Below are 12597 nucleotides of genomic sequence, written 5' to 3'. Positions count from 1 at the left end.
GTCAGAATATGTGTTGTTGGTCCGCCAAATAAGGTAGGTGGAGCAAACACTCTCTAATTCACTGAGGAGTAAGGCTAGCTATTTTTTTCCCAATCTCTACTAGCTTTGCGATAAAACCGCTTCCAAGGCCAAAAAACAATGAAAAAAGCAATGACTACTGATAAAAAAACAAACTAGTGCTAGACATACCTGACTGATAACCACAACAAGATATTTGAGACTAAAAATCAAAGCCAGAAAAAATACAAGTTGCTTTTATTTTTGCAAATCACTCTTGAGAAAGGATAAACAAAACGTAAATACTGTCCACTCTTCGACATAGTCAGATTTACAAAGAGATTGAAACAAAACACCATTTTGGCTGAATAAATTATCTTACAAAAACATAGATGATATCAACATAGTACAATAATTACAATACACAGTGGAATCAATTTGTGCAAAATGCCTGTAAGATTACAGATGTCATAGAGCTCTCAGTCAGCTCACCGCTCTTCCAAACGTTTCTCAAATTCTGTCTCCCTTTTGTTTCTCACTCTCTTTGAAAACAAGTGGACAAGAGGTTTATTAAAGGGGGGACAGTGCAGAGAAGTGGGTTGAGGTGGAGGAACAAAGTCGTCTGACAGATCGCTCAGTTTAAACTGTGCTGTTCGCTTCCTGTTTCTCCTGCACCCCCCTCTAACCTTGTGTAGTGGATCAGTCCAGTCCACCTTTGTGCACAGGGCCGCCTCCCGACAAGCGTCACTCTCTCCCAGGAAAAGGTGTCTCTCGGTCATTCTTTACATAGTGGTTTCTTCCCATTCCAGCTCAACATCACCTGCAGACCAGCACAAAGAAGTGGAGTGAGCCCTGTGCTTTGAGTGTGTTGTGTTTATTTAAGTGTGTAGAGGTGCACGTGTGTGTTTACATGTTGTTTACCTTCCATAGCGTCCAGGGAGTCCATCTTTTCCAGAGCAGAATAGCTGACAAACCAGATGGACTGGCTGTTGCCTTTGTTGTTTAGAAGTTCTAGCGTACTTTGGTGCAGGAAGATGTACTGGGCCTGACACACAAACACACACACACACACACACACACACACACACACACACACACACACACACACACACACACACGCACACATTAGCAGATACTGAGCAGATGTTCATAATAATTAAATTGGTGTATAATTAAGTCAGAGGGTCCTGGTAGCTGGTGCTGACCATTTAATCACAACAACTCTGATTGCATTCCAGCTGGAGACCCTCTACTGTCTCCTGTCTGATAAAGGCAACACAAATAAAAAACATATGACCATGTTTTTTTTTGCCTTTCAATATATAAAAAGAAACACATTAATCTTGCATTGCTGATTAGATTTAGTCAATTAATTCAAGTTTTAAGGTTTTTTTCCCCTCTCTTTCAGGACTCAAACCTTTCAAAGCAACATTTAAATTTCCTTTAACAGAAGACAGAAAAAAACCTCAAACTCAGACTAAATAATGAAATTGAAAATGATTTTGACTCCTAATGCTGCAGCTGCCACACCCCAGGGAGGTGTAACAGCAAGAGAGCTGGATACCATATTTCAAGTAGGGCTGCCAAGATATCATGTTTTCACTCTTGTTGCCAAAATAATTCACTATAACAATCTGTAGAGTTACATTTATATATATTTGTTTGTATCAATTGTTTTGTTTCTATCCAAGTCTATTTTTTTTACACAAACAAAATGTAAATCACTCAGCAAGTTTAGTAAGATTGTAGTTAATTGTCATTTTATGATAAAGATGCACATGTAGCAAAACTGATGGAAAGTACGGTAGAAATCAGTAATTATTAAACACATCTACAATAACTGCCTTCGCTTTGAGTTAAGTGTTTTAAATAAAAGAGTTAAATGTGGGTTAGTTAAACGCTCTCTTCAACAACACCATGCTCGAATAGCTTGGCAATGACATTTGTGAGGTTATAACATAATTGAATGGAATGATGGCCTCTTAAAGCGGAGGCTTTAATCCGTATGTGACTGGACTGCCATGCTAATAGTGAGCTGTCGGGAACGCTGCTGTCTCAAAGAATCAAGCCGCTTCGGAGCTGCAGACACTGCAGGCTCATATTTCACTGCCAACATGTGGACACAGGAGAAATGCACAGAACATCAGGAAATAGTAAAAGCATAAAACTGAGGAGAGGCACAGGCACCAGGCAGAGGGTCCCTGCAAACACACACCATCCCTCTGTAAGTAATGACTGAAAAGAGTCATTTTAGGAAAGGCTGTTTTAAGACGGGAAACCCTGCTCAGCATGTGTCTTTAATTCACTGCCAGATCCTTTCCCTTTGTCAAAATAAGAAATGTACCAAATGTTTCCTCATGGGGATGGGATCACAGCAGGACAAGAAGTTTAAAAAAAGTGGGACAAACCAAAACGCTACTTATGAGTCTTTGATGATTCTTATGTGTACTCAAGCAACTTAAAAGAATACAAAATATAAAACACCTTTTTTGTCTTTTGTGTATCCTCTTTGTGTTTGTGAAATTAAACCTAAGAGAACAATTACATTTAATGTCAACTCACCAGATTCTGTACCATACACATCCTCTCGCTGCGAAGTTCAGCCACCAGGCCGTAAATATCCACAAAGTCGTGATCTCTGACGTGCTGAATGAGGTGGTCGAGAGCGATAAATACACCAGTTCTGCCCACACCAGCACTGAAGAACAATGACAGATGGAGATTGTCAAGGAAGCTCCATTAGAATAAAGTATACGGTGCAATTTACTTTAAGGACAGTAATGTAGGAAGTAATGTAGGAAGTGTCAGTACACTGCTGTTTACCTGCAGTGGATCACTATAGTGGTGTTGTCGTGCCTGTGGGCTCGGACAGCTTGGACAAACTTGATGAGCGTGCTGCAGGACTCTGGGACTCCGTGCTCAGGCCACGATGTGTAGTTGAAGTGGCGAACCAGAATGTAGTGCCCATGCTGCACAGAGAAATACATACAAGAAAAAAGATAGATTAACATTAATATAGATTACATAACTCAAAAGGTTGGAATGGAAGACATTACTCACTATAGAACGGTTCATTAAGGAGTAGTTTGACATTTTGGAATTACTTTGCAATTTTCACAGTGAAATAGATTAGATAATTCAACACCACTTTTATTTCTGACTGTTAAATATGAAACAGAGACTATTACATTAGTTTAGCATAAAGACTGGAAACAGCTTGTATCTTCTCATCTAACTCTTAATAAGAGAGCAAACAAGTGTATTGGCAGCTACAGGCACATACATTTTTTTTGGTTCACATTATCCAGTTAGATGAACGTGGAAGAATTGACGTGGATATATTTGTGTATTACAAAGTAGGGAACAAATGCCCACATGCCCAGTATCTACATATGCATGAACAGTATATGCATGGTGTGTGTGAGTGTGTGATTGTGTAAGGTGTGTCGGCGTAATCACCTTTTCTACTTTGAGGGTTCTGACAGTCCAGTCAGGAAGGACTTCCTCTGACACTTTTGAGATGAGAATGTCACTAAACACCGACATCGGCTTATTGTCCTCTGGCCAGTACTTGTGACATCGAATCTAAAATGCCAAGCACACACACACACACACACACACACACACACACACACACACACACACACACACCCACACACACACACACACACACACACACACACACACACACACACACACACACACACACACATCAGATCTCCTGTTGACAGAGTTTTAAAGATGCCCCTCCTTTCCTCTGAATTCTATTTCATAACAGGGTCAAATGACGCACTCTCCCTTTCTCGTAACACTGTGTGAGCATGGCGATGGTGCGGGTTCCTGTTTCCCAGATCATCCTCCAAAAGTCGGCCACGGTGCCCGGCAGAGGCCCCTGGGTGGCTATGAACTCATTTGGACAAAGGTAGCCCTACAGAGCAGAAACACAGAGACTGAACATTGTATTTGCAAGCTCAAACAACACCCCAGCAACACACTCACGCAGAAATTAATACACTTGAAGTTGTTATCTATCTATCTGACTGAATCAGAAAGGGACAGATATTTATTTATTTATGTTTCGGATTGCTGGTACTCACTGACACAAAGCTGGCGTTGATGAAGTCAGAGCCCGCAGTGCCCGGCTCTGACAGCAGTTTCACTCGGTTGTTATTGTCTAGACAAAGTTTAATAAGAAGAGCGTGATAGAAACATGTGAAATAAAGCTGTGCAAGCGCTGGTGAAATGGATATGCAGGTAATGTTGGAGCTAACACATATAATGTTGGTATACTGTGAGTATCTAAACCTTGAAACCTTATTTTCAGCTTGACCACTCACAAGGTTTAATGTTGGGGAAGCGGTTTTTGGATTTGTTCCAGGGCAGGTCAGCGTCGGTGGTGGCCAGGTCCTGCAGCAGCTTTGGTAGCTCCTGGGTAGACAACGCATTATACTTCAATATTAATAAACACACATACAAAAGGTTAAAGGTCAGAGCCTGTATTTTTTTAAATACAAACAGTTGGGACTTAAAGGTGGGGTAGGTAATTTTGGAGAAACCAGCTCGAGTGCGCTAGAATTTGAAAATACACAGCCGGAACAAATCTGCCACTTCCTTACAGAGCCCCTCCTCCAACACACAAGAACGCGCACATGACCAATGAGGGCACGAGATAAGTTTGTGCACAGATGGAAGGCTGACAGGCAGGTAGGCCATCCAGTTATTTTAGCCGGGCCGGCTAAAATGATTGGTCGTGCTTTTTACAGTATTACGGCTTCCACAGATGACATTTTTTTATGGATTTTTTGTCAAAGCACTTAAGATATTCATTGCTATCGGGATGTTAAGAGCATTCCATGGAATATAACAAAAAGTGTATCTCGAGCCGGTTTCTCAAACTTACCTAACCCACCTTTAAGTGAAAGATAAATGTGTTAAAACATGTATTGTGACTTTAAAAACACTGTTTCAATGATCAGAATGCCAGAAGTCTCTAAATTGATTAAGAATCTATTCAGGTATGAATGCAGGAATATATGTTATACGTCATGAATAATAAGCAACATGTAAAATGCAGAAAATTGTCATTTTAGTTAATACATTAATCACCAAATGCTTATTTGATCGGATGTTGACCTGCTCTTGTGCATTAGTGAGGTGCAAAAAAACAAGGAAAAAGCTGGCATTGATTTTGTTTGCATCACTTTCCTTTTTACTGCCTGCCCTAAATTATTCCTATTATCGGTTTTCTGTGATGCACCCTGTTTTCTAACTGCAGACTTTCCTTCACGCTCCATTTATTTAGTCATTTCCAGGTTGTTTTCTTTTGTTCCATCCCAATGCATACATGTCTACAGTTTAGAAACACAGGTCCAGGTAGTAGGCAAACACTTACAGCAAACTCCTCCTGGAACTTGGAGTTGTCGTTGGCACACAGATCCTCTACATGCTGCAGGAAAGACTTCTTGTTGACAGGCCTGGCAGAGAGGGAAGGAGTTATGTGAGGAACAGAAAGAGATGTACAAACACTCTACAACAATATGCTATTTAAGTTATTCTAGGATCAATCATATTTATACTGAGGCATACTGAACATGCTGATCTGTGCTGCAACTATTGCGTGTATATTCAGATTATTTATGCAGGAGGACTTACTTGAGTGATTTCCTGTAGCTGAGCAGCCTGGATGAAAATAGACAGCAAACATCAACCAAAAATAAACAAATTAACTAAATAATCACATCCCACACTGTGTTATTTCTGGGCCTGAAAGCTGAAGGGATCTTCACTGCAGAGAGTACATGGCATTGTAAGATAAAGCAGAGGAGGTTTAACCGTTTCGAATCAAATCTTTCTTTGCATTGCTGAAGACTTGTAGCTACGCAGATCCTTAGCTATTGATAACGCTACCACTTGTGCCCTCTATGGCTGATAAGCCTCCCAAGCAATTTTAAGATAGTGGAGTGGGTAAACAAATTAAAATGGTCTCAAGCTGAGGGGTGTCGGCACCACTCTGCAATCCCTGCCAGTGATGGAGGAAAAGGAGACCCTGATTCCATCAACTGTCGACCTCCACCAAAGGTTTAATAAGCAACACAGATGGATGATTTAGGGTGATTTGATTCGGGATTAATGGGAAATGTGACAATGACGAACACATAGTGATGGCCGGGTACAAGGCAGTGCGACATGCAATAAAAGCACACACAACAAAACGTGGCACACACAGGTCCAAAGCCCAACTTACTGGATCACATAAATCTCTTTCCGCCTAAAGAAGAAGGAAGAATACCTGGTGGGAGAGAAGTGCTTGGTGAGAGAAAGACAAAGCCAAGGCGAGTCAATGTAAGTGTCATGTGCGTGCAAGGAGGGTTATTTTTGCAACTTGTGTGACAGGTAACAAGACAAAGTGGGATATTATAACATAAAGCTTAGACAAGTGGTGTGTTATGCTGATCTCAGCTCCAACAAAGCAGAGAGACACAAATGACAACAATAACGTAAAGGGGACATACTGTATCATGCTCTACTGTAACATGTTTCATGTTTTCAATGTTCAAAACAATGTTTGTTTCTGTTGTGATTGGTCAACCGCTTAGAGATGTACCGCCCCTTAGCCTATAGTGATGTCACTATGTTATGGAAGTAAACAAAGGTGTCCAATGGAGGCGTTTCAGGAAAGGGGGTAGTGTGTTGGAGAGAAACTCCAGGGTTCATACAGTTTTTCACCAATGATTTTTAATGACTTCTCCATGACCTTTACCTAATTTTCCATGACCAAAAAAATGACTCTTTCTCAGCGGTACCACTGAAAATGGTTTATTTTAACATGGAACAAGAAAATAAGGTCTGCATATGAAACATGTTGTGCCTATCTAAAACAAATCAAATAGTAGGCTTACTAGCTTCTACAGGCTAAAGCAACTAAAATCTCTCAGCAGCAAAATACCTCGACAGTTAAATGCCATTTTACGTTTCATTACTACTGTATACGATACATTATTTATTATCATTATAGTATTACTATTTCGGCGATTAGATACAATATAAATTATATTTGATGCAACTTTAGTTACATTTCCATGACTTTTCCAAAACTTTGGGAAAAATATTGTTTTCCATAACTTTTCCAGGGCCTGGAATTAGCATTTTGAATTTCCATGACTTTTCCAGGTTTTTAATGACCGTAAGAACCCTGAAACTCTCTCTGGAGGATTTTTGCCTTTTCAGTCCATTTACATGCACAGAAACCTGTAAAACACACTACAGGAAAGGGAAAACCCCAAAAAGCATTATAGGGCTTCTTTAAAAGACAGCTGGTGCAGCTTAGATGTGAACACAACATGCAGCTGTAAAAAACCTCCAATGTTGCATCTAAAACGAGTGGACAGTAAAGTATCCTCAGGGACTGCCTCCTTTTTTCTGCAGTACACATGTGAGTCACTGCATATAAAAGATGTCATAGAGGATATTTATTAAGGCTGGCGAATATTTACTCAAGTAGGACCGTTATGTTTCTTTGCACATAAGAGATAAGAGACAGTTATCTGCCGGTGGAAGCTATTCTATTTATCCATCTTCTCTCATGTGGGTTTTATGTTTTTATTGTTTATTTTGTTGTTCATTCAATTCCTCTTGAAGACAAGCCACATTTAACACCTACTGTACAGTACAAGAAGTACATGGTTTCTTTGGTATTCTGTCATTATATGGGTATTCTTTAGATGTTGGGGAAAGAAAGGTTTACAGAAAGACTTTATTTTTTGTTGAAGGCTTTCTATTGGGTAGTATTTCGTCTAATCTTAGCCATCGGTGACCTTGATGCACCAAAAGTCACTGAATCTCACTTTGCTTCTCACCAGCTTGCAGTACTTATTGCCTGTGCACTTGCTTGTGCCAAAGAAGACGCTCAAACTGAATTTGTATTAGAGGATGGTTGGAGAGCTGCAGAAAGGATGACCTGTCTGTTATGCTGAGAATTGAAGGTAAACTATAAAGCCCCGATGATGCTGTGTTGTTTCATAGTGATGCTGATTCTATTTTCTGCACTCGTGTGCTGACAGGAGCGCACATGAAGTTGGCTGCAGTGAAGATGTTCTTGTCTTGTTGACTTAGATTTAGAATCTCGTCTGGGGCAGCTAAATCAAGCCTAAACTCATGAATTGTGCATGCAGTTTCAGCTGCCAAAAATCTGTGTGATATATTCAGTAAAGTGAAGCCCTTAGATTGAAAGTAATCACACAGACTAACCGGTTGAGTTTTTCTTGTTTGAGTTCCAGATCTGCCACAGCAATCAGCTGATCCAGTTTACACTTGGTCTCTATGATCTCTGCCTCTCTGGGTGAATAAGTCCCGCCCTCCTTCTTGCGCTGATGGATCCTGACATGTCAATCAAACACATCAGTTAATAACAAAGAAAATACAGAAATAATGTTTATAATAATGTGAATAACAAATTAGGCATTGCAAAATGCCCCGTATCCACAAAGCAATTTGCACATGTTTTATTTTGTGTAAAAATACTACATCAATGTCAATGCAGTGTTTAAGTTAATGTATTCATGTTTGCAAATAATTGAAAGCCTGCTGCTATCTTACTTGACAGAGCCACAGATGATAATGATGAGCAACACAGCCAAGGTGACGGAGAGCAAAACACCCAGAATGATCTGCTCTTCTCTGGTCAACAGCCCGTCCACTTCAGAGAGGAGACAACGTTACACAAAAATAACAAACAGGCTGTACAGGTTTTATATTTTCATTTATTGATTGGGAGAAAAACAGAGATGAATACAATTACCTGCAGTCTTGACGTGCTCCGAGTACACTGAGTCTGTGTATTGGCCATTAATATTAGTGGCTCTGAACTTAAACCTGGTGAATATGAACAGTCCAGTGTCAGCTTTTATTAACGTAAAGCCTGTTCATACAACTGTTTTTATTTTGCTGTGTGTTTGTGTGTTGCACTCACACATAGACTGTTTTTGGCTTCAGAGGTCCGTTGCAGAAATGATCGGTGTTGTTCTCCTTTACACAGTCATTGTTCCGTCCGATCACGTAGGTTCCTGCTGTGGTGTGATTGTTCCTCACTGTGGGCGGGCCCCGTGCAGACACACTGCGACCCCCTCTGACGTGTGCGTCCGTGCGCTGCGCCCCGTCCCCAAGACGACACGGTGGGTTGGGGAACCCCATGTCAGTCAGGTAAGGGTCAGGTCGATGGAAGAATGCATTCTTCCAGTTGGTCAGGTTCTGAATGTCCTTCACTGTGACAGGATGAGTAAGTCAGTTAGAGAGGAAAGGAATTAAAGGGGGACTGAGTCAAATTTCTGCTGACGTTAAGCTCTTTGGCTCATGCATACATTTGGTATTTTTTTAGCTTAGGGCAGAGTGACGTACTGTAAAACAAGATTCTAGTCGAGGCTTAAAGCCCTAACAAGACCGATACCCAAGTGTGCTCAACTAAAAGTGAAGGCTGTCAATGTTTCTGAAGAGTCATACCCCCTGACTCAGCCACGATGACCTGAATTTTTGTGATTGGTCCATTGTCGTCACTATAGAAACAGGCAGGCATGCGGATGGTGATACTCCTGTGGGTTACCATGGCAACCTCTCCATGGCCCAGCTCTGCCTGGGGTCTTTGCGTTGGCTTGGCCGGAGCTGGAATACACGCACGTGTGAACAAGCAGGAGCACACACACACAGGAACACACACACAGGAACACACACACACACACACACACACACACACACACACACACACACACACACACACACACACACACACACACAGACACAGACACAGAGGTTGTTGAGTCATTACAGTGTGTGTGAAGATGGCATTAATACCTGTTGCATTTACATTTACAAACAGGTCGATGCTCTATCCGCTACATCATGAACATACATCTGACGATATTGTGGAGTAAAGCTGTGTCAGACAAGGCCTGCCTACTGTTTTACTGAACATGACACTGTGCAGCGGCAATTCTGTGTCTCACATCTACGCTGCACTGCTGCAACAAGAAAGGGAGACACACATTAAAGCACTGCAGAGCGCACATAACAAAGCGCGACATGTACCTGTGATCCCTGTAGTTATACGGACTTGAGAGCTGGGTGGGCTCAGACCTGCCCCGTTCTTAGCTGAAATCTACAAACAGACGAATAGAAGAAAGGAGGGAAGACAGCAGAAAGAGGGACAAGCATATAGAAGAGTTATAGATAAAAAAAATGTTGATTTGAACAGAATCAAACAAGGCTGTGTGTGTGTGTGTAATATATGTGTGTTTTTCACCTGTATGCTGTAGCTGTGTCCTCCCTTCAGACCCTCAATGACAGCAGTCATCGTGTTTTGGTCTCTGTGGGTGATATTAAGGCTGATGTTCTTGACTAGTTGGTCCTTTTCGTAGATGTACACAAAGTACGATGTAATGTTTCCATTGGGCTCCTCTGGAGGGGTAAAAGTCACCTTCACTTGGTTCACTAACTCTGGGACAACTGATACTACAACGTTCTTGGGAGGGTCCTTGGGCTCTGGGGACAGAGTAGAAATTATACAGGAGAACATTAATTACAGATATATTCACTGTGAAGCAGCAGCCAGTGCTCCTCAGATGAGTATTTCTACATACCCTCCTCCAGCGTTTGAAATTCAATTGGTCCGATAGCTTTCCCATCGCTGGCAGCATGCTCCGATGGACCGGTAAAGGCAGTGATCGTCACAAAGTAACGAGTGAAGGCAGTCAGCTCAGTCACAACAACGGTCGTCAGCTCTCCTGGAGCCCGGACTGTAGAGAAGTTCAGACCGGGACCGTCCACCTGGTTTAACAGGATAGTTCATGGGAACATTTTAATTTGAAATTCATATTGTTTCACCACACAAACTCATAACACCATTTAGGTGACATGTTCATATTTTTGCATGTGTCTGTAGAAACAAAATTCAATGAGATGACCTGCACAAGATAGGAAGTGGGTCCAGAGATAACAGCTGGAGGGTTCCATGTGATGTGAAGGCCGCTGGAGGTAGGGGTCACTTTCAGGTCCCGGGGAGGGTCATCAGGGTCTGAGGGAGGAGATAAATGATGCTTATGATCCTATTTACATTTTTAAAGGCCTTAAAAAATCATGTTAATAAGATAATGAATGATTTGTTAGCATGCTAATGTTGATTGCTGAATGCTGTATAAGTCTTTTGAAAGACATGCCAAAGTCCAAATAACTATTACAGGAATAATCTAAATTTAAATCCAATTTGTGTTTACTGGAAATCCTTGGAAATTATCACAGGCAATTCTAAAACATCCTATCATCACTGTGATGTTCTTACTTCCAGCCAAGGTGCGTTCATATTTCCAGAGTGTGTATTCTCCAACCCCAGCGTTGGTCACAGCAGCCACCTTGAAGCGGTAGTATCGGTATTTAGCCAGGGATTGGAGTGTGACGCTGAGGCTCCCGTCCATGTGGTCCGAAGCATTCACCGACACTGTGACATTAGAGTGAACGCAGTCTGAGGTCGGCTCGTCCTCTGGGGCCGGCTGTGCAGTAGTTAGTGTGTTTGGTTCGCAAACAGTGGAAATCAGCTGTGCAATGACATGGTACTCTTTCAGCAGGCCGGGAATGGAGAGCGGTGCATCCCACTGAAGTGTCACATTGTTAGGGGTGACCTGAGAGATGGTGAGGAAGCGAGGGGCAGCGGGGGCTGTAAAGGGAACAAAGTGGATAGAAACAAGTATTTATCCTGTATTATTGTTTGTTCGGAAATGAAAGATAAAAATGCTTCACAATACACAGAGTGATTACCTGATTCAGAGAGAGTGGAAGCAGTACAGTTCAGTCCGTCTCCAGGTCCTGCAGAGTTAACTGCAGACACAGTGAGAGCGTACTCCTGGTCTGGAGACAGCCCTGTCACTGTGTACACTGGTGTGTAAACCTGGCGTGTGTATGACTGCGAGTCAACCTCCACTAGAATTTCATAAAACATTATCTGCCCATTAGGGTTGCTTGGAAGTTCCCAAAACAGCTGAATTGAATCCCAGCTAACTCCAGAGCAAGACAGGTTCCCCACAGCGTCAGACACTGCAGACAGGGAGATGACATTGGAACATTGTTATAGTACTATTAGCTTAAGTAAGCATTCATCACTGTCCACTGTAAGAGGAAGAGAAAAACGAATTACATTTCAGTTGGTTTTTTGTCGCACATGATGAAAAAAGGCTGCTACACACAGAGTTTTGCCAAAGATTATTTTATATTACTGGAAATTATAAAAATTCAGCCTGCAGACAAAACTAAAAAGAACCTAAAAAAACTGATTAACATTTTTTTACAAACAATAATTACCAACTTTTATTTATACATTTATTTTTGTTGTAGAGCCAGAAACTCTGTTGTAATGACCCGCTGTTCTTGAGGGGAGTCACATTTTTCTATGTGCTTGTGAAAAAAATGCTGTTTTATGTCTGTATATGACAATTGTTGTTGTTTACATTTGTTTGTTAATAGGACAAGAAGTGATAACTGGTTATAAAATGTTGATTACCTCAGAAATGAATGTATTTACATGTGGAGGAAATGTTTAAATGGTCTAATGCTTGCATTTAT

The 12597-nt window shown here is 41.4% G+C and overlaps 1 protein-coding gene across 1 annotated transcript in view; it reads right to left on the bottom strand.

The window, feature by feature from the left end:
• Positions 1 to 244: 244 nt before the first annotated feature.
• Positions 245 to 12597, bottom strand: part of ptprq (protein tyrosine phosphatase receptor type Q) — a 33326-nt gene continuing 20973 nt past the window's right edge. Inside the window, exons 36-57 of the mRNA XM_034141511.1 lie at positions 11797 to 12072; positions 11324 to 11695; positions 10950 to 11059; positions 10626 to 10812; positions 10289 to 10527; positions 10075 to 10144; positions 9493 to 9651; positions 8966 to 9257; positions 8795 to 8868; positions 8593 to 8692; positions 8245 to 8373; positions 6242 to 6286; positions 5650 to 5676; positions 5390 to 5471; positions 4335 to 4425; positions 4095 to 4171; positions 3791 to 3925; positions 3457 to 3582; positions 2821 to 2966; positions 2560 to 2695; positions 919 to 1042; positions 245 to 817 (exon numbers count right to left, since the gene is read on the bottom strand). Coding sequence (XP_033997402.1) covers positions 780 to 817; positions 919 to 1042; positions 2560 to 2695; positions 2821 to 2966; positions 3457 to 3582; positions 3791 to 3925; positions 4095 to 4171; positions 4335 to 4425; positions 5390 to 5471; positions 5650 to 5676; positions 6242 to 6286; positions 8245 to 8373; positions 8593 to 8692; positions 8795 to 8868; positions 8966 to 9257; positions 9493 to 9651; positions 10075 to 10144; positions 10289 to 10527; positions 10626 to 10812; positions 10950 to 11059; positions 11324 to 11695; positions 11797 to 12072 — 3035 coding nt within the window. The 3' untranslated portion in view covers positions 245 to 779. The remainder of the gene's footprint in view (positions 818 to 918; positions 1043 to 2559; positions 2696 to 2820; positions 2967 to 3456; positions 3583 to 3790; positions 3926 to 4094; positions 4172 to 4334; positions 4426 to 5389; positions 5472 to 5649; positions 5677 to 6241; positions 6287 to 8244; positions 8374 to 8592; positions 8693 to 8794; positions 8869 to 8965; positions 9258 to 9492; positions 9652 to 10074; positions 10145 to 10288; positions 10528 to 10625; positions 10813 to 10949; positions 11060 to 11323; positions 11696 to 11796; positions 12073 to 12597) is intronic.

This window comes from Trematomus bernacchii, unplaced genomic scaffold, assembly GCF_902827165.1.
Source record: "Trematomus bernacchii unplaced genomic scaffold, fTreBer1.1, whole genome shotgun sequence".
Lineage (NCBI taxonomy): Eukaryota > Metazoa > Chordata > Actinopteri > Perciformes > Nototheniidae > Trematomus > Trematomus bernacchii.
The sequence above is the reverse complement of the archived record's forward strand: the minus strand, read 5'-3'. Positions and strand labels throughout refer to the sequence as shown.